This window comes from Malus sylvestris, chromosome 15, assembly GCF_916048215.2.
Source record: "Malus sylvestris chromosome 15, drMalSylv7.2, whole genome shotgun sequence".
Lineage (NCBI taxonomy): Eukaryota > Viridiplantae > Streptophyta > Magnoliopsida > Rosales > Rosaceae > Malus > Malus sylvestris.
In genome coordinates, this window is record NC_062274.1 from 10254935 (window position 1) to 10276651 (window position 21717).

The following is a 21717-nucleotide window of genomic DNA, read 5'->3' on the forward strand; positions in this document are numbered from 1 at the left end:
CGTTATTATTGCGTGCTTTAACCTGATAACTACAACCATTATCTTCTACTACATCCTCTTCTCGTCCTTTTTATTCAAGTCAAATATCAACCATTAGCAAGTGGTGCATGCATGTTCTTCCTTTTTTGAACCAAAAAATTATATTTATAGTGTATAATATTATTCTTCCTGGTTAATCCAGTGTTGTCGGGTTCAAACGCTTTCTTATTTCTCGTGTAACTTAAAGCAAGTCCACCCATTTTAGGAGGGCAAGAGCAAAGACGAGCAAGAGCATTATCTTCTACTACCTTTCTTCTCGTCCTTTTTATTCAAATCAAATATCATCCATTAGCAATTGGTGCATGTTCTTCCTTATTTGAACAAAAAAATTATACATATTCTTCCTTGTTAGCCTAATGTTTCTCAGGTTCAAACCCTTTGTATTCTTTGTGTAACTAAGAGTAAGTCCCCCACCCTTTTAGGAGGGTAAGGGCAAAACAAAAACAAGGCAAAGGCCATAGCATGTAAATTAAGGAAAACATAGCATTATAAAAGCATAATTAATTAACAATAAAAGGTGAATGAAGAAGATGGATATTTATAGAATAAACAAATTAAATTTCTTTCCTATTTTTTACCCTTTTTTTTCATTTTTATCGATTGAATTAATTTAACCGTTTGATTTTTCTTATTATTGAATTTGACGTTCCAGAATGTGCCACATGGCACAATCATAACTTTTTCAAAAAAATTCTAATGGTCCAGACCATCAGACCATTGGAAGTCCAATAGCTCTGCGTGCCACGTCAGGCAGCCGTTAGAATTTCTCTTGGAGCTCTAGTAGTGGGGCCACAACAGCAAAAGTTGTTGGCCCACTCACCCATTTCGCACGTGTATTACATGCGCCAACAAAACGTGACTGATATCATGTTGACATCAACTTTGCCCACTACACAAGGTCAAGCTCAAATTGCTCGGGCATTTAGGCGGGCATGTATTGGCCCACCAATTGCCCTCAACAAAATGACCTGCTAGAAGCATGTTTTTGGATTAAAGGGCAGTTCCAAAGCCCTTGCCCTCCAAAGGCACAACCGGCGGACTTGCTCTCAAATCCTCTCTCCTTTCGCTTCCATTTTAACCTCGTCATATGAATTAATTGTTTTTTTTTTTATTAAAGCCGGTCGAGGATTTTTGCGCAGTAGTTTAATTTGCTATTATACTGAAAACCACCCATCAAAATGGCACCTATTAGAATTACTGTACTAGTAATAGTGCAATATAACACACACAGATACATCGAAATCCAGATAATTTAAAAATAAACAAATAAAATCTACAAATACAAATATAAATATTTGTGCCCAAAAGCACCCATCCTTGAGCTCTATACACCCCTACTCAGAAAATCAGTCACTCACCACTCACTACATCCACACTGTACATATGCCTTCCCCCTTTTTTTTCATGTTTGGTCGAAACATTCACGATGTATAAGCATGGTGAAAATATGCACAGTAAATTTCTCCCCCCTTGCCGCACATACCACTTGACTCGTCTCCGCCGAATGACGTCTATAACACATAACATTCGGTAAACTCTATGTGATTGTGAGTCCGTCCACTCTATCTATAACATCCAGTGCTTTTTCCTTATCGATACCAAAATCAACGCCAGACGAGGGCCTACTCAAATGTAACAATTTCTCGCTTCCTTGCCCATGTGAGTAGCTGTTACTCTTACTCAATTTTCGGCCCTCTGTTGAACTAGAGCTGGCACTGTCAAAGTCCTGACTCTTACTATTACCTGGAATCCGTTTTCTCTTGCTCACATCCTGCAGCATCTCCGCGTCTTCAGTTGTTAGCATGCTTGGTTGAACTCCAGTGGGCAGCTGCTTATTTGTCTTCACGAGGGTTGTACTGGTTGTGGACTTGACAGGTGACTTCATGCCCCCCTTATCGGCACTAGACTTGGTTTGACAAGCCAAATGGTGAAGCCATAAGATTAGATCGAGTATACAGGCTTCTGTTTTTTCCTTGTCTGCATGATGGAATGTCTCAATTCGAATCGCTTCAGTCTGCGATATTGGCTTTCGGTTTGACTCGGAACTATAAAAGCAGAAGTATAAATTACTACAAAAACAGTGAAAGCCTTCAAAACACACAAAAATGAAAAAATTGTAAAAGCCAAACTTTGAAACAAGCAGTATATTGTTACTCACCCAGAGCCCGCCCACTCTCCTACCCAGCCAAAACCATGATGGGCTCTGTTATTAGTTTTTGCATCCAAACCAACAAAATCATGATCAATAACATAGAAACGTTACAGCTTACAGCTACAAAAAGAGTTTCACAAATACAAAAAATATGTATGTTTTGCAGAACAGCTAGCCATCTTACTTTGCTGTGTTTGTAGCAACTGGAACAAGCCAGTGTAGAGTTTTCTCCATCTCAGCTTTGATATCTGTAATACTAAGCTGCAGAAAAAAAAAATTGTCAAACAATTTAGTGGACACAAATCTCTCCAAAGAATGATTTGCAACAACAAAAGAACCAAAGTACCAAAATGCTGTCCACCAAAAGCAGTCAAAAGTTATGTTATGCATATTCAAGGTGCATATTATAATTATATATATAGACATATAGAGTAAAGTTCTCTTGCCATACAATTACATATGTTACCTACCTGAATTTGAACCGAACATTCAAACAAGAACCAACCTGATAGGCAAGAGAACATTGACCTAGGAATATATTTTATAGCTAAAGATAAAGAAATGAGATATTACCTCTTCTTTAACATGAAAAGACTGTAATTTGGAGCGCAAGGATGATTTTATATTAGGCGGCAAGTTCTGATATAATGTATCCTTTGTATTTTGAGGCATAGAACTTGACCGGGCTACCTATACACCGAAGCAGACTCAGAAAAACATACATATCTTTTGTAATAAATAATACCCATAATTTTATCCCTGAGCAGCTGAGCCCAAAGATCTGAAGTTACCTGTTAGAATACCATAATTTAATCTAAATAAATTGCGTAATGTCAGTGCGTGCCAAACTAAATAACTTGATTATAAAACCCCCATAATCTATTTGTTTGATTATGCATATGTCGTTAGCGCAATGAGAAACATTTAGGGTCACCATGAGAAAGTGCAACGCTCGACCCCTGATAAAGAAGCCACTTGGAGCATGAATGCTAAGTTAGGACAGCACCAAATATCTCCAATACTAGTCCGTAAAGACGACTATATAAGGTGTAACAAAAAAAAAATGCCGTCAATATTATGGTTTGAACTTCAGAGTACCTCTTTATATTATTTTGACTTTATGGTGTACTATATTTAAATTTTAACAACAAAAACAATGTCTACATTATGGTTTGAACTTCAGAGTATATCTTCATATTATCTTGACTTTAAGATGTATTATATATTCTGTTAGACCGATATATGTTTCTATATGTTAGAGAGTCATGCATAAGTTTTGACACAAGTTCTACAGACAAAATGGTATAGACCTAATGACCTTGGTGTATGTTCCAAATTTGATGACAAAGACAAAGTCAAGATTACTGGGTATCTACCATTTTGTTTGTAACAGGCACCACCTTTCTATGTTTCCACATGCTTTTGAAAAGCTGAAGCAAGTTTCTAAATGTACTCCATCAAATTTCATGCACGAAAAGGACCAAAACGGATTTTTCTTTTTTTTTCTTTTTTTTTTTTTTTTTTTTTGAAAGAAAGAGGAAAGAACAAGAAAGAGAAAAGTCTCCTTGCTCAACTTACCAACTTTGATTAAGCAACCTACCTTTCTAAGTAATATGGCACCAAATTATCGTACCTCCCTCCAAAACATGATGAAACATTTTGTTTTCTCTCATTGCTAAGGAGGGCCAAAGCCCCGAACAAACAATAATAAAGATAATTTCCTCCCTCAACATTCATATTGAAAGCATATCCTTTTATTTGGAAGTTCAGGCCATCTTATGCCTGAGTTTTGTGGAATCATCAACAATCCCCCCAATCTCTATGATTTGTTACCCTAAACATTGTTCATATTAGTTTAAACTTTAAATACACCCAGATAAAGTCTGAATGAATAAAAACAGACAAAGTAAATGATGCAACGGTAAAACTCTTTATTTTCATTAGTATCGTGTAAAATGCAAGAAAAGGACAGAATAGAGTAGTACACTCACAAGACTATCAATTTGGAGGATTATATTTGCATAGTGTAAAGAAAGTCCAGCTGGTCCGAGTCTTTGATGATTGCTCATAGGTCCCTCCACTGCTTCATGACTATCTGCATATGTAATGAAGAAGCATCGTTTCCATCAGCTCTCTTCAAAGGAAGAGGAATTATATAGAACACTTTAAAGACAATGCACTTTCATTGAAGAACTATTCCTACAGTTTAATAAAACATCTCTGCGACGACCATCAGCGGCAAAGAACAACGTCGAAGAAAATAATTTGAGAGAGAGTATTTGAGAATTTATGGGATGGCAGAAAATACCTTCTAAATAGCTTCAAAAGTAGCATGGGTAAGGGATTAAGCTCCTATCTATACGCTAATGGACTAAACCCTACAAACTAATCTATTAATAAGACTTCTGAACAAGCTTGTTGAACAGTCATCTATTCTTTGTATCAATATCTTTCTTATTTTGTAAGTACACTAAGCATGAAATGCTATTAATTAAACTAAAGGCTGTTTAAGCTAATTTATTTAAGTTAAAAAGAAAATGGCTCTTTAAGTAGTAAGAAAGTGATAATTATATGCAAAATAAGATTAAGTTGAACCACAAACTCAACTATTAAAGCAAGAGTGATAAATAGTTCTTTGTGCAACTCCAGACGAATTGGATATAGGTAGGGACACCCAAGATATAACATATTTGGTGCAACACTTGACATACTCGAAGTGGGATTTATATTCTCAGCACGCCTAATTGTAATTGGGTAGATAGGTCCAGGATAGTGTATATCATGGTGCAAGGTACCCGATGTGAAATATATTTTCTAAACAAGATAAAAGAGAAATTGTAGTGGCGGTTCACACACTCTAGATTTTTAGATGTGATCATGAATTTCATTAATTAGAAAACCTTTTGAGCCAGAAACACTAGGCTCTTTAAAGATGAAGATGAATCATTAACCAAGGCAGGCATATGCATAGTTTAAGAACCAAAGAACCATAACAGATACATACCAGCACCACCAAAGGCCGAATGTATTTCTAGATGTAAAAAGTGGACAATATCAACAAGCTTCTCCATCACCTGTATTCCAAAATGTCAAATTTTCCAAATTACAAAATGCCCTTCCTTTTTTAATGAATCAGAGAATGAACTTTCAGGTTTATATTTAATTATTTATCTATAGAAAAAAAAAAGATACATAATATAGCAAACATATTATTAACAATACAGTGCCAAAAAGATGAAACAAAAAACCTAGGTCATGTAATTGATCTTTCAGGGAGACAGATTGTTTGGATGTGTTAAGATTTTCAATTTTATACTTATTTCACTGTCCTTAATGGCTTTTCCACATTTCTTCTGCGCTCTGGAATGCAACAAGCAGTGTAAAGTTATGGTGCAAAACATATCAGAGTTTACCTAAAAGAGGGCATAGTTTAAAACAAGAAGTGTTAACAGATAAGTAATACTCTCCTTTGGGAAAGTTGCACTTATACCACCAGAAATATGAGGGGTATGTGATTGCCAACCACCCACCGAAAAGAAAATAACAATGTCAGACCCAAAATTTGTTGCAACGTGTCACCTAGGTCCGTTCCTATCGACATTTTTGTTAGGGGAAACAATTTTAACACTACTCTTTTCTTCTCCTGCACTCCTGTGCTTGTTTTTGTCCCTTCACTCACTGTTGAATGTTGACATATTCAATCATGTTGCAAGAAACAAGAGGGGGAATGCAAAGGGATAAAAAGAGAGTGTGGATATCATTTCCTGTTTGTTAACTAAGTCACGTACCTCAACTTCATCAATGTCTTCCATATTTACTTAAAAACCAAATTCAAAAACAAAAGATTAAAAAAAAACTAAGACAAATTTTGTTTTCATTTACAAAATGCGCCCCAGCTCATCCTCTTTATTTTGGGGATTAGAGTACTGAATAACTTATTAATTTCTGACAAACAAAAGAACATATTTTACAAAGTAAACTTAAAATTTCGTAATATTACACATTAATTAGCACTGGATAGATTAGCATTATCATTTATCTTGCCTATTGCACAGGTTTAAACTTTTAAAGATGGTAGACAGCACATAATAGGAAAGCAGCCATATATAAATGCAGTAACAGGAAAAGACAAATGCCTAAAAATAAAACATAATGAAGTTTTCCTATGGTTACCTCTTACCTCTTCCATACTTTTGGACCAAAGCGACTTTTTCTTTAAAGATTTAACTATTTTCCTTTGGCTTTTTAATCCTGACCTCAAGCTTCCAAGGCTGTCACCTATGAGATGAACAGCAACACTGAATTATTTAGCAGGAAAATTAATGAAAAGGGCTTCAAAACGTTGCATTTTAACCAAAAACCATCTAATAACTGTATTTAATGATAAGGACAAAAAGGAAAAAACATAAAATATAAACATGTGTGCCCAGCGCACATTAAGTCTCATAAACAATGCAGTACCGTTAAGTTTCATAAACAGTGTAGTAAGTTTCATAAACAGTGTAGTACCATTAAGTTTTATAAACAATGTAGCACTGTTAAGTTTCATAAACAATGTAGTACCGTTAAGTTTCATAAACAGTACGTGTGATGAAGAGTGGGTCCTGCGAGTCTTTTTTTTTAATATTAAAATTATGTCTTTTTCATTAAAACTTTAAGTTTTTTGTTCTTTTTATTAAAGTTTAAACTTAACCGAAGACCTTTTCACGAAAGTTCCTTTATTTAACATGCATTACTTAATGCAATGTTAATGAATACGGAAAAATAATGACTACTCTACATCAGAGCATAAATCACGACTTTTTCACATGAATGCACAAAGTAGCACATGGTGATAGACTCTAGGGTCTCAAGGTTCATCACTATGCAAGTAATACAAAGAAAGAAAATCTATTAGTCACTTTTATGATCAAATAATAAATAAATGGAAAGACAGAACTACAAGACGATAAATTATGTGAAAAGGAGATTTTATGTCTGTTCAATATCCTATCTATTTGTGATGGACACAACAAAGAAATTTATACTTATTTTAGGCATGCAGAAATTTATACTTATTTTAGGCATGCATATAATTATAAGGATAAAATTTGCATTTCTTATGTAGTATTTTGGGGACTTAGTTTTCAAGGTTCAATTATAATGCCTTGCAATATTTTGTCATTTTCGGGATTCTATTATTTTGGAATGCCTGTATAGTGTTCACTCCTCAAATGGTCCATACATCTAGTTAGTTCTGCCTACAGTTCAACCTGTATAAAGAAATGTCCTAAAAAAGAAAACAAATCATTTCATCACCCTCTTTGTGTGGAAACTGAATTACCTTCTTCCTGACGCTTGCGTGCATAGATTTGTTCCAATCGGTCCAACGCATGAAACTCATGGTATAATTCCTGCGGAGAGATGAATATAAATGTTTTGATTTTAAAGTCAGATCACTTTAAATTGAACACTGAGCTCAGTGTTGGATACAGTATTTGAGGACGCAACGGAAGAAACTTTCATAAAGGACTCTCCTATGCTTTTATGGGTCAACTATTATCAAAGCTGATGTTCTAAATATTACTACTAGTCAGTGAAACACCTAAATATTGATTCTGTTATTTTATGCTAATTGGTAATTAGTAATTACAAATAATCAGATTGCTTAATTTAAAAAATTAGATGATTAGCAGTCAACACTCACAACAGATCTCTTACAAATGATGACTAGTAATGAGGAACTAGTTTCTGACAAGATAGCTAAATCAAAGAAGACCATCTTTCAAGAGAAGAATATACTGGTAAGATGGAACAGAATTTAGTCAAATCTAATTTAAGATCCCCAAACAATAAAATATATTAGACTCAGTACAATACTCCCAAATCAAGAAGAATCGCATCAGAAAGATTGTCTTTAAAATGCTTAAGCCAACAACAACAACAACAACAAAGCCTTTTCCCACTAAGTGGGGTCTATTCACATCCCAAAGTTACTCCATTTCCTCAAAGATCCTTATGCATTTCCTACCAAACAATCCAAAACCTCCGAGAATGCAGCCCAAATTTTCCTAGTAAATTGCACTGTAAAAATGTATGGTCACAGCTCTTCCCCTTCTATGTACACCACTCACACCATTGTGAAGACAAACATACAACAGGCCTTCTCATGGAGGAAGTCACAAGTAAATATTTTCCCATGAACCACCAACCAGATGAAAAGTGGCATTTTACTTGGAGAACCAAACTCGCAGAACAACTTATATGGGTCAAAGCGTGGATCCAATTAACTAGTTGAAGAAAGATCACTCAAAAAAACAATGTACGAATCTGAATATTCTTAGAACTTTGTTCCACTCAAATTCAAACAAGACGATACTTACAGCAGTAAACAAGACCAAAGCCATCAGTTGCTGCATCAACGAACCTACATCCTCCTTCAGATGCTTCAGAGGGGTAAGTTCTCTGCTGATTCTGTAGAGCAAAATAAGACGTCACCAAGTAAAGACATGGCATACAAAAAATGAAAATGGCATTCCTAAAATAAGTAATGCAAGGCAAGTATATAGTACTTGTCAAAATATCGGTCCAAGTTGTGCCACTGAGACTCCTTGCATTGATTTCCAAAACGAACAACCTCCCCCGAAAAAATTTGTAGTTCTTCCCTATAAACCAAAGGTAAAGTTGTACAAATGAGTTATAAAATAAAGCTCACTTATCGGCAGAAAAAAAAAATAGATGGTAAGTATTTGGCACTAGATTGAGCTTCCACCTTTTGTCAGCTCCAACAATCCTTAATAATTCATCCATATCTTTGGACACCAAATGCTGCACACCTTGTGAAACAAGCACCACTTCTTTCAACTGGCGCATAGATCGCTTGGAAAGGGATTGCATTAGATTGGAACCCTTAACAATAGTGTTGGCAATCTCAAACGAAATGATTGCAATTTCATTGCCTTTGGCAGGTGCTGCGGAAGCGAAACCAGGGCCGGAATTCAAATTTGTCATGCTGCTCCCGAGTGTGTCCAAGACCTGGACTGCCTTTCCAAGGCCAGCACTGCCAGCTCTGCCCAACCGCGAACTCACCTCAGAAACCTGCAGCACTTTGCATTAACACCATTTTCATGTGGAAAATTAAACCCTACTCCCTATATACCCAAAAGGGGGCAGCAGAGACACAAGCAATCAATATTATAACCACACACAGTAAAAATAGTAAGTATTATATAAGAGAATGAGAAATGGAAGAACAAGTAACCTTAGCGGCGGCCTGCTTAGAGCGAAAGGAGCTGGATTTCTGAGACAAGGAGGTGGGATAGCGCGGAATTCCGTCGTAGAATTCATCGTCAGACTCATACGCAAAAGGATTAATTCTATCCATCTGAATCTGATTGTCTTCCTTGTCTGAAAACTGTTCCTCGTTGTCATCCCTGCGCGGAGGCTGAGGCGAGGACGGAGTGAAGCCGCCACCCGTCTTCAAGCTTGACTTGGGCTGCTCAACTTGAACTTGTTGCCGATTGATATCCCAACCGGCGCTCTTCACGCTCGTACTCCTCGACTTCTTGGAACAAACCGCTCCCATCTTCTTAATTTCCTAATGATCACCACCGCAACGACAGAGATTGGGACTTTGATAGATGAACAAGTGATTGATGATGATGAAACCCCAATTCAGAAAAAGTCCACCACCACCAGCAGAAGCAGAAGCCGAAGCCCAGAAGTAGAAGCAGCGGCTGCAGCCAAAGAAGCAGGCCGCGCTTTGGCTGTTGTTTTAATTTATTATAATTAGTGGTTGAAATAATAAGATTAAATAAATGCATAAGAATTCGATAGAGCAGCGCACTCAAATTCATCAAGTAGACGAATTTCAGCAGCCGTCTAGTCCTCTCTCTCTCTCAGACTTGTGAAACTTCACAGGGTCAGACGGAGAAATGGTCAATAGTCAAACTTTGCGCTCTGACCACGTTCATTGCCATGTGGAAGGTTTTATCCACCTTCTTATTTTATTATTACGATCTTATCATTTAAATTACTTTTCTTTCACTTGTCAAAGTAAGAATGATGATCATCAAATCATGTTCGTTTATCGTACATTGTATAATTATAAATTATTATAAATTTTTTTATTTAACATTAAATATAAATCATGTTTGACAAAAACTAACCGTACAATGTATGATAAAAAAAATGTGATTTAAGGATATTAGAATCTTTACAAAAAGAATCTGAAAATGATCTGAAAAAGATCCGAAGAGGATCCTCATTCTCAAAGTAATACTACTATTACTGTTATGGGCTATTTTGCTCAAGGAATAGACGGCAGAAATACCATAACATTGACTTTGAATGTGTAATTACTCAAGTAGTTTTAGTATCATATTTTCATGAATAATGTATAAGCAGTTGATGAAGTCATCTCATCTAATTGACACATTGAGTGAAGGTGAGTCTGCAAACAAACCGAAAAAAATGCATATAGAAGTCAACTTCACAAAACCTGAATGTGGTAAAACTCAAGGCATAACAAAACTCATAAACTAAGAAGAAAAGTGAAAAGATGAATTAAGTCAAAAGAGTAGTGGTTAATTTTTGTCCATTGATCTTCTTGAATTCATTAGATCTGAAGGACGGAAATTGAGAGGTGTGTGAGAGGTAAAAATAGGTGTGTGGATAGCACCACCGAAGTCAAAACTAAACGTCTTCAGAACGCACTAGAGGGTAACAAAAATCTAATGGGACAAAATAATCACGATCGTTGAGAAAAGAGTACACTACGGTTAAGTGAGTATACTTCTAGATACTCCACCTGAATTTGACAAATCTTCAAAGAACAACTACTAGCATTGCAAATCAAACAATTTATGCATACAATTTTCTTGAGCAAGCTTTTGCAAAGAAAATGATGATAATACTTGAACACTGATTTGTGATTACTCACTTTTAGATTTTGTCCAATGGAATTTAACACATGTTTATGTTTTTTTTTTTAAATAATGGGCTATTTAACTTTTCTTGGTCTTCATTTTTTTATTGAGTCATACCTACCTACTCCAAATCATTGAAACTCAAATTTTAGATTATAAGCTTACCTCAACTTACTCCAACCCTTGGATCAAATATAAGTTTTAACCCAAAATTAAAAATCATTAGAGGCAAATTAAAGCCAGGATTCTCCCTGGGTTAGTGGGTTGACCCACTATATATGTGTATTTTTTTTTATATTTACAAATTTACTAAATCCAACGGTTAAGGTCTAATATTATCAAATCCAATGGTAATATAAAAAAATTTAACAGTCTAAATTTAAATTCAACAACTAAAATAATTATATAAAAAAAATATTTCATGTGTTTCATATTCTTTCATTGTGTTCCACGAGTTTTATGGTGTCAATTTAATAATTTTTTTAGTTTTATCAGAATCTAAATATTTTAAGGTTAAAATGTTCATAAAATTAAATTTGGATGGTCTACATAAATTTTTTTTTTAAAGTTACTTTAAGAAAAAAAAATCATCCTGAATTCATTATTTAATAATCTTGGGCTAAAAATTTAACCCATAAAAGGGTTGGAACAAAAAAAACTGTTTGTGAGTTAAAACCTAAATTTTATGGGTTCAAAATTTTAGGTTTTAAGTCAAGGGTTAAAGATGGTCTAAGCGAGGGATAATGCTTACGTCCTCCATTTAATGGACATTTACCATCTGAACATCATAGTTAGAATCATTTATTATCTTTATTATTTTATAAAGATCATATATGCAAAAATTATTTAATTTAGAGATCTTTTAACCATTCATATGCATAAAACAAATTGATAGTTTATCATGAGAATGCTACTTGTACCAAAACAGTTTATTGGTTTAACACACATAAATGACTAAACGACTTCCAAATTCAAAAAATTTTAGATAATGATAAAGAGAACAAACAATTTCCTTTTGAACGATAAATGTTTGTTAGTCGCAAGTGGGATAACAAATGAGTCTCCTAGAACATAGAAAGCAGGCGAGGAGCCATGAGAAAAATATGGGGGAAAAGGGTGGAAGCAGAGCAGGAAAAAGACAAGAGTCCAGGACTAGGCTATCTCCAAGCTAAGAGTGGGAAATTCCAAATTTTAGTCTCGTATTTACCTTTAACAGTATGAGAACTATAATTCCCACCTCAACTTTATAATTTGTTAGATTTTGCATTTCGTTGATTTTTTTTTCTAATAATTTTGAATTTAGTTATTTTTGTAAAATCTATCTTGTTTTATTTTTGCGAACATTTTGATGTAAAAATTCAAACTTTGAACGAAAAAAATTAAATTTTTATGGATTAGAGAACAAGTGGATGGGTGTGTATAGAATTTTGGTGTTGAATCTGATTTGGATTATTCTGATCGTTAAATTTATATTTGAGTCGTTGGGTCTTTTATTATCGTTAAAATTGATTAGATTGAATTTGAGTCGGTGAATTTAAAAAAGATGTAGTTTCCTTACCACATTAGATAAAAATTCCAAAGGCGCTACAACCATTGGATCTCAACGATGCGCCAATCTGGGCCGTAGGCCCGTAGAACCCTTGCTTGTCGTGCATTCCCCCTAAGAAATCCCTCTGCCATCTTGTTGTAGTTGCGTGAGGCCGGCGTGGCTTTGTTTCGCATGATGAAACAAATTTCGCAGGACCTCGGTCCACTAGAAAGCTTATCAATTTGGGAGGGGTAAAAGACATAAATACCTACCTCAAACCCAAAATTCTATTTTACTCATCCCAAAATACATCCCTTAGAGATGATTTGGACCTAAATTTTGGGTTTTTTTTGCCACCCTCCCATTGGAGACAGCCTAAGGCCATTTTCAACTGAAGGCTGGTCAAATGGCTCGTTTTAGCCATTTGGCCCTCCAAGATATTAATATTTCAAAGAATAGTATATGACCATATTTGCCTTCATCTCCAACTGAGGCCCAAACATAATTTATTATTTAAATTTAAAAACTACAACAACTTATATTTAAAAACTAAAAATTAAATTTAAAAACAACATTAACTTAAATTTAAAAACAACTTATATTTTTGAAAGAGGTAAGAAAATATGAGAATTGAAATGGTGAAAATTTTGTGAGGAATGGTGAATGAATGATTTAGGTATTTATAGGAAAAAAATTAGATTTGTTAAGAATTAAAAAAAAAATGGCCCAAAAAAAAAAAAAAATTGAATCCAACGGTACCTAACGTAAGCTAGCTGTTGCATTTGAAATTTGGCCTAGCATTCTTGTCGGTTATATTCGACAAAAATGCTCAAATTTATTGCTTAGCTCAGGGCTGGCTGACTGGCTTATTTGGGCTAGTTGGTTGGGCCTTTGGCCATTTTTTGTCCAGTGGGGCCCATGACCCATCTGGCCTATCCTTCGGTTAGAGAAGGTTTTTTGGTGTTTTTCGGCCATCTAGACCATTTAGTTGGAGATGGTCTAAGAGCATTCCTAAAGGAAATGTCAAAAATGCCACATAAACCTACAACAATAAAAAATGGTAGCAATATATAATAAATGTTGTGTGTTATAAGTATTTGATTGGTTACCTCAATAATTGAAACCCCAAAAAGATAAAAATAAAATATAGAATGACATAATTATTTAGAGTAAACTGTCGATTTGCCCCCTGAACTATCACCCAACTTTCGATTTGCCCCCTGAACTTTTTAATTGGAAAATTAAGGACTTAAACTAATTTTTTTTGCCGATTTCCCCCCTACCGTTAGTTTTTCATAAATTTCATCCAAATTAACGTTAACTCTTATCATGTGCAAACCACGTAACTCTCATTTGTGGACAAAAGCGTCATTTCACTAGACCTTCAGACAGAAAAGCTATAGAATCACACATATTTGCATAGGTTTATATTTTAGAAATCTAAGGTTTTCAATTATTTTAAAGAATGAAGTGACCGAACTACCCACACATGTTGTGCATATGCTTCCATTTAACAGAAATTTGGATGGAATGAATGAAAAATTAACAGCAGGGGGCAAATCGGCCAAAAAAATTAGTTTAAGTCCTTAATTTTCCAATTAAAAAGTTCAGGGGGCAAATCGAAAGTTGGGTGATAGTTCAGGGGGCAAATCGACAGTTTACTCTATTATTTAATATATCAGGTGGAGCAAAAAATTGTAAAAAATGTTAAATTGCTACATAAGCCATCAAATATCATTGATGTTTAAATTTGACATCTACTTAGCAAGTGACCCTTTACCACAATGGTAGATAAATACTGCGCTCTTGCATAAAAGTGTGCGTTCAAACCCTATCGGTGACAAATCTAACAAAATCTATCGTTTGATAAAAATAAAAATTTGACATCTACTTTAAAGGTGCTTTCATATGTCAATTCACATAAAATTAACATACCAGTTAAAACTTTTTTCTACCTTTAATTTTTCTTTTTTTGAGAAAATTTTTACCTTCAAATTTGTTTTTTCTACCTTTAATTTTTCTTTTTTGAGAAATTTTTTACCTTCAAATACGTATCAATGGTATTTCCTTCGAAAACGATAGACTTGCTCTAAAACTCCAAGGGCAGCTAATTTGGCTGCAGCAGCATCTTCCCAGAAGCATACGCCAGCGCAAAACGTTTGACTTGCTCTCTCGAAGGCCACACCAGTGTCTATGGTCCAGCCTCCGCCTAGTCAAACCCCCACCCACCCCCGCCCCCACCCTCCATACAAAACACAAACGCACAACACCACCAATTAATAATAAATGCATTTTTATATTGTTGTAATAATATTTGTATCTGTGTTGACCAGTCTTCGATAAAACAAAGGCAACCAAGAGAAGAAAAACGAACAAGACGGCCGCCGGTTCGCTTGGCAGTCCATCCATCCTGGTAAAGGTGTTTGGTTGATGAGAAAGTGGGAGAAAAATACACAGGGAGAGATGAGCGGTCGGACGAGTGGGAAGAGAAGGGCGGCGGCGGAGGCGGAGCTTGCAATACAGTCGATAGGGTTGGGGTATGATTTGACCGTGGACTTGAAGCTCAAGTACTGCAAGAGGCAGCAGTCAGGGCTTGATAGTCGGTTGATCGTCATCGATGATGATCAAGTTCGAGAGATTGCGGTTCCAGGCGCAGGCGGCGTTTGCATACCCAATGTCCCAAAGTCCATCAAATGCGACAAAGGCGAGCGCATGCGGTTCGCCTCTGACGTCCTCTCCTTCCAACAGGTTTAATTCACCATTTTTCTTGAGATATAATTAGAAATTGAAAATCGAAATTGGATGTGTATTCAGTTGGGGTTATGAGGTGTTTTAATTTTTTTGATAAATATAAGGGTATTCAATCAGTATTATAAGTGATTTTATGAAATTTAACGGTTATTCAATCATGATTTTAAGGCAGTTTATTAAAATTCTTAGAAATTTGGATGATTTTAATTTTTTAATAAATATAGGGGTATTCAATTAGTAAGTGATTTTCTGAAATTTAAGGTGTATTTAATCATGATTATAAGATAGTTTATTAAAATTCTTAGAAATTTGGATGCATTCATTTAGTATTTTAAAGAAGTTTATAACATTGTGTATTCAATTTTAAAAGGTTTAGGAATTTGAGGAAATTGGAGAGATTTTGTGGTGTAGGTTAAGCATTCACAAATCTCACCTCTCCCCCCACCCCCAAGATTACGAGGGAATTGAATTAAAATTTTACATGGACTCTACAAATCAATTAAACTCCGTCAAAATTCATGGATTTATAAATCCAATTAAATACACGCCCTTAGACCATCTCCAACCCTGGGCTAAAAGCCAAATTACCCCCCAAACACTCTCCAACCCATGCTAAAATTTTAGGCTAAATGCCAAATGCTATTTCTGGGCCAAATACCCCCCCCAGCTTTCCCCCCGGGCTAAATGCGAAATGTTTATCGGAATTTAAATTTTTTTAGATTAAAATGTTCATAAAATTAATTTACAATAATCTACATATTTATTTTTTTTTAAACAATTGATTTAAGAAAAAAATTTAGGCTAATTTCATTCTTTAATAATTCCGGGCTAAAATTTTAGGGTAGAAGGGTTGGAGCAGAAAAGATGTTTCTGGGCTAAAAGCTAAATTTTCCGGGCTAAAAAATTTGGCTTTTAGCCCAAGGGTTGGAGATGGTCTTAATAAGAATGCGTGAGAATTAATTAATTGTTAATTGATTGTAGATGTCGGAGCAATTCAACCAGGAAGTGGGTGTGTCAGGTAAAATACCAACAGGGCAGTTCAATACAGCTTTTGAGTTTACAGGAGGATGGCAAAAGGACGCTGCCAACACCAAAACACTTGCTTTTGATGGAGTCTCCATCACCCTCTACAGCGTTGCTCTCGATAAATCCCAGGTTGCCTTGTGTGACCATATCAAACAAGCTGTCCCCTCCTCCTGGGATCCCGCCGCACTTGCTAGGTTACTGCTTAATCCTCCCATTCCCATCGAATGCTCATACCACACAACTTTACAAAACAAACAAACAAACTCATTTAACATTTCATTCACCCATTCATTCTTTCTTTCTTTCCAGGTTTATCGACAAGTATGGCACACATGTCATCGTTGGGATCAAAATGGGTGGAAGGGATACCATATATGCCAAGCAGCAGCACTCCTCGCCTCTCCAACCTGCTGATGTTCAGAAAAAATTGAAGGACATGGCTGATAAAATATATATAGATGCAACTGCTCACTCTAGTCTCACTTCCGAAAAGTTGTATGAGAGAGATAAGGTTTGAACAATTCAATCCTATGCTACGCTTAATACCACTCAATTCAAACAAACGTGCTTTTGGTTGTAGCACATAGAAACAGCTTTTAAAACCGCACATGCTTTTACATACTCTCTTTGAAATGCTTCCTAAGAAACCACTTAGGGAGTGTTTCTGTGCCAGAAGGTTTTACTCAGGAGCAAACCTAGCACTTTTATTAGTAATGCTTCTGCAGGTCATGTAAACCATTTTGTCAGAAACCCTAGTGCAAACTATGATCCTTGAAGAAGAACTGGAATAAAGGATTGTTCCTATCATTGGATTGCTGCAGGTTTTCGTGTTTCACTGTTGAGGAAGATGTACAATTTACATTTTGTTTATCAATTTAGATGCAGACTATTGTTTTGTGTATCCTTTGTTTTTTCCACCTGCAACAGTAAGAAGGTTCTTGAAATTTACTTTGGTCAGTGCTTATGTGCCTGGACTTAATTAAGTTGGTATCTGCTCAAACCTGTCAAATTGTATTCGTGAATTTTGTCCCTTTCTTTTTTTTGAATAGCTTTCATGTGTGATTTCACTATAGAGGTCGTGTCTTGTCACTTTGTGATGGTTCTTTGTGGTGGTTCATTATAATTTTCTTGAAACTAAAGTCTTTATTTAAATTTGAGTACTATTTCAAACATATTATGTTATTGAGACTCAATATAGAACACTATTGAATGTATAATGGAATTGGTTTGATTTAGCTGATGCATTTCTTTTGCTACCGTGCCTTCATACAATGAAAATAATGCCAGATTTATATCATGTCATATTCTATAGCTTACTTAACCTCTGTTTTAATTTGTTTCAGTTAGTCAAGGAGTCAAGGGCTATCATGGATAATATCCCATCCAGTTCTTATGCATCTGTAGAGGTGAGAAAAGACAAGAAATATCTCTTTTTAAATTGGACTTTTGTTGGGTCAAAGATTCTTCTTGGTACAACATAGACCAAGTGTACATTGCAGGTTCTGATTGTTATTGAACACTCCTGTAACCATCTGTATCAGTAACAATGCTGTCATTGTCGTCATGTTGTGGTGCTTACCAAAATCATATTTTTCATATTGGGTTACCCATAACATGTTATATGTCCTTATCTTTTCTTGCTATAAGCTTTTTGATATAATTATAAGCTTTTTGATATAATTTCTTGCTTCTAGTCACATCTTAAATTTTGGAGCGTGCAGAGGTTAAAACTGTATGCAGTTCTGCAGGGGATGTCTTTCTAGCCTCATTTGTTTAATGTCTTAAATCTTGGGTTTGTAATTCAGTTTCAGGATATTAAATTCATGTGCAAGCGGAAGGGTGGAAGCTTGTATAAAAATCTGCCCCACAATGATTGGTGTCAAACAGTTCAGACTGAACCTGATGTGATCTCAATGTCATTAGTTCCTATCCAATCCTTACTGAGTGGGATACATGGGAGTGGATTTTTGAGCCATGCTATTAATCTCTATCTTCGTTGTAAGCTGAATCCTACTTTCCTTAGCAAATTAATTTATTTATAAAGTTCTAATTGCTTGCCGAGGGAACTAATATCCTCTAAAAATAATATCCAATAAGACACAACACAACAGGCTTTTTATGAAATTTACTTGTGCCCTACAGTTTCAAAATTCACCTAGTTATGCTTAGCTTTTATAATGTCCTTTTTTGTGAGTTGCATCTGAATCCAGTACTCATTTGAGGGCGATGAAGGTGTCTTTTTTGGTGAGTTGCATCTGAATTGAATACTCATTGGAGGGCAAGTATGTAGGTGTCCTGTTTTGTGGTAACCTCCATGTGCTTTGTTGGGTTCTCCTCCTGGCAGCTTAAGCTTGGATAGCTGTGATAACAGAATAGTTTTTGTAGTCATAATTTTGTCAACAGCATGCTTTACATAAGACTATCTATTCTTAATGAATGCACTTTCTAGAGAACGACATAAATAATAGTCCGAGTGTTTGGATTTTTATTCCTGTGATTTGCCGAGTTTCTTATGAATAAAGGTTAAACTTATGTTAGTGACTCCATCCCAGAAATGTATAAACATCCAATTCTGTAGAGGTAGATTCGTATATCTTATATTTTCTCCTGGTTCTTAGTAGCAAATCGACAATCTACCATTTTCATACTAATCCAAATTTCTCTCAAATTTCTGTTTAATTTTTTGTACAACTTACGAGAAATAAAGGAAAATGTAGTACAATTGTTTTACCTTTTCCAATTTTCATCAAGCACAGATAAACCGCCAATTGAAGAGCTGCATCAATTTTTGGAGTTTCAACTTCCAAGGCAGTGGGCACCGGTGTTTGGTGAGCTTGCTCTTGGTCCTCAGAGGCAGCAGCAAAGCGGTGCATCTTTACAGTTTAGCTTCATGGGTCCTAAGCTTTATGTTAACACAAATCCGGTAATGGTATTAGTATTGTGTTTTCTTGAAGATAGAAAAGCTTTCTGTGTTTTCTTGAAGATAGAAAAGCTTTCTGTGTTTTCTTTAGATCTTTGTCCTCATAATGCATGTAAAAATGGATGTATTCTCCTGGATTTTCCATTAGTTAAAGTTGACTGAAAAGATGATAGATTAAGCATTAAGCATTCACAAACAATTTAGGGAATGTATGATCATTATTTTCTGTTAGCATAAGCTTGACTATGATATTTTACTAGTGATACCTCTACGTTATTAGCAGCTATTTAATAGCCTATACCCTCACTCTCTCAACAATGCATATTCATAGTTAAAATACCAAAAACTTGAGTGTTGCGGTTAGTCTCTTCCCCCCTCCCTATCTCCTTATGATACAGGAAAAAGTGTTTAAATAGTTTACAGGAAATGACATTGCAGAGTTCTTATGGTGGTAGATTATGGTTTATTATGCATTTAGTTCATGGTGATTGATTTTTGATGAATTACATAATAGGTTGATGTGGGTAAGAAGCCAGTGACTGGCCTCCGGTTGTATTTGGAGGGAAAAAGAAGCAACTGCTTGGCAATTCACCTGCAGCATCTCTCTACGCTGCCAAAGACCTTCCAGCTCCAGGATGCAGTGAATGGAAATATCTCTAAACTTTCATCAGACCGTAGATACTTCGAAAAGGTTCAATGGAAGAGCTTCTCTCATGTCTGCACAGCTCCTGTTGAGGCTAATGATGATTTGTCTGTCGTCACTGGCGCTCACTTTGAAGTTGGAGACTCTGGCCTGAAGAAAGTTTTATTTTTACGGCTTCATTTTTCTAAAGTAATAGGTGCGACTAATGTTAGACAGGCTGAGTGGGATGGTTCCCCTGGCTTGGCGCAGAAATCTGGATTAATTTCAACCCTTATTAGCACCCGTTTCTCGAGTGCTAAGAAGCAACCTCCTCAGCCTGCTGATGTGAACATAAACTCGGCTGTTTATCCTGGGGGCCCTCCAGTGCCAACACAGACACCTAAACTATTGAGGTTTGTGGACACGACGGAAATGACAAGAGGACCGCAGGATTCACCTGGGTATTGGGTTGTGTCGGGGGCAAGGCTTATCGCTGAGAATGGTAAAATATCTCTACGAGTCAAGTATTCTCTGCTGACCATGATTTTGCCTGATGAAGAGATGCAAGATAACTACTGAAAGCTCGTGTGCCACATACTCGGATGTTCGTATTCGCATCTCTCAGATGGAAGGCAGGGATTCTGTTGAAAAGTTTGTCGAGTTTGGGTTTGGTTGTACATAATTTATTTTGTAATATGTAACTTCCTATGTAAATTCTTCTTTATTCTTTTGTTACGTAGATTGAACTTGTCTGTCTTTGTGGTGATATTTGGATATTTGAATTGGGTGAGTTAATTGACTAGGTTGGTTTGTTGTGGTTTCGTTTTTGAATCTCTGTGTTGTTGTTTTTTTCCTTGTCTAATCGTATAACAAAAATGCTACTCTTATCCTATTTTTCACACCACGTTTGCATCACACCTCTAGTAGAGATGAGACCTACACGTGTCAGTGAGTTCTACTCTTACCAGAGAATAGGTAGAAATACAATATGAAAAGTATGATAAGTGTCGCTTACGCATCATATAACTCATAATCTTGTTATTTCCTTTTACTTTGGATGGGCGATGTACGATGAATGATCACGATTAAAGAGTCCTTAGGATCCGGCGAGGATCCTTTCCAAAGATGGAAGGGGTTTTTAGGTTCCAAGAAAGGGAATTTTGATTTATATTTGTTAGCAATTTGAAAATGGAAAATATAAATTACAACTGTGAAAAAGAATGTTTGGATTAGGAATTTTCAGAAACCGTTACATGGACATTCAAATTTGTCTAAAATTGTTTTTTTTTTCCTAGGAATGGTTTTCAAAATTTTCGGATTGGATAAAAATAATAACTGGAATTCCCAACACGACACGCCGACGATGTTCTAAAAATCGATAGATGGTAGTCCGGCAGCAGGTAAGAGCCTAGCACTTAAGGAACAAGGCAGTTTTTTTAATTTTGATTAAATTTATTATCTAATTTATATAAAATATTATAGCATGTATAAAATATGAGGAATAAGCAATAATGAGTGATTCTTTAAATATCTAACTATTTTTTTACATTTTGTTAAAAATATAACTAAAAATTGTCTATATTTTGAGATGCGACCCAAGCTATTTTCTTAAATATAATTTAAAACAAAAAAATTCATAAAACCGTCTGGCCTATTTAGACCCACCTTGTAGCAGGCTAGGCATAAAGCCTAGACGGGCTCGAGACCCTTTCTTAATTTTTAAAGTCTTAAGAATTCATCGTGGTGATACCCAACCGCCTAGCGTCTTGTGCG

The 21717-nt window shown here is 35.5% G+C and overlaps 2 protein-coding genes across 2 annotated transcripts; one reads left to right on the top strand and one right to left on the bottom strand.

Annotated features, from left to right (window-relative positions):
* Positions 1–1212: 1212 nt before the first annotated feature.
* On the bottom strand, positions 1213–10083 carry LOC126603889 (protein PSK SIMULATOR 1-like). The gene is made up of 12 exons (XM_050270900.1): positions 9432–10083; positions 8943–9268; positions 8743–8835; positions 8554–8644; positions 7515–7584; positions 6372–6469; positions 5196–5265; positions 4183–4286; positions 2765–2881; positions 2376–2452; positions 2198–2242; positions 1213–2084 (listed from the first exon to the last, which is right to left on the bottom strand). Exons 1-12 carry the CDS (start codon positions 9753–9755, stop codon positions 1577–1579), a joined length of 1923 nt encoding a protein of 640 aa, XP_050126857.1. The 5' UTR covers positions 9756–10083; the 3' UTR covers positions 1213–1576.
* Positions 10084–14806: 4723 nt separating this feature from the next.
* LOC126603724 (MACPF domain-containing protein At4g24290-like) lies at positions 14807–20775 on the top strand. The gene is made up of 7 exons (XM_050270670.1): positions 14807–15373; positions 16358–16596; positions 16712–16913; positions 17746–17808; positions 18208–18400; positions 19159–19325; positions 19837–20775. The coding sequence occupies exons 1-7, from the start codon at positions 15056–15058 to the stop codon at positions 20521–20523; spliced, it is 1869 nt and encodes a 622-aa protein (XP_050126627.1). The 5' UTR covers positions 14807–15055; the 3' UTR covers positions 20524–20775.
* The last annotated feature ends 942 nt before the right edge of the window (positions 20776–21717 follow it).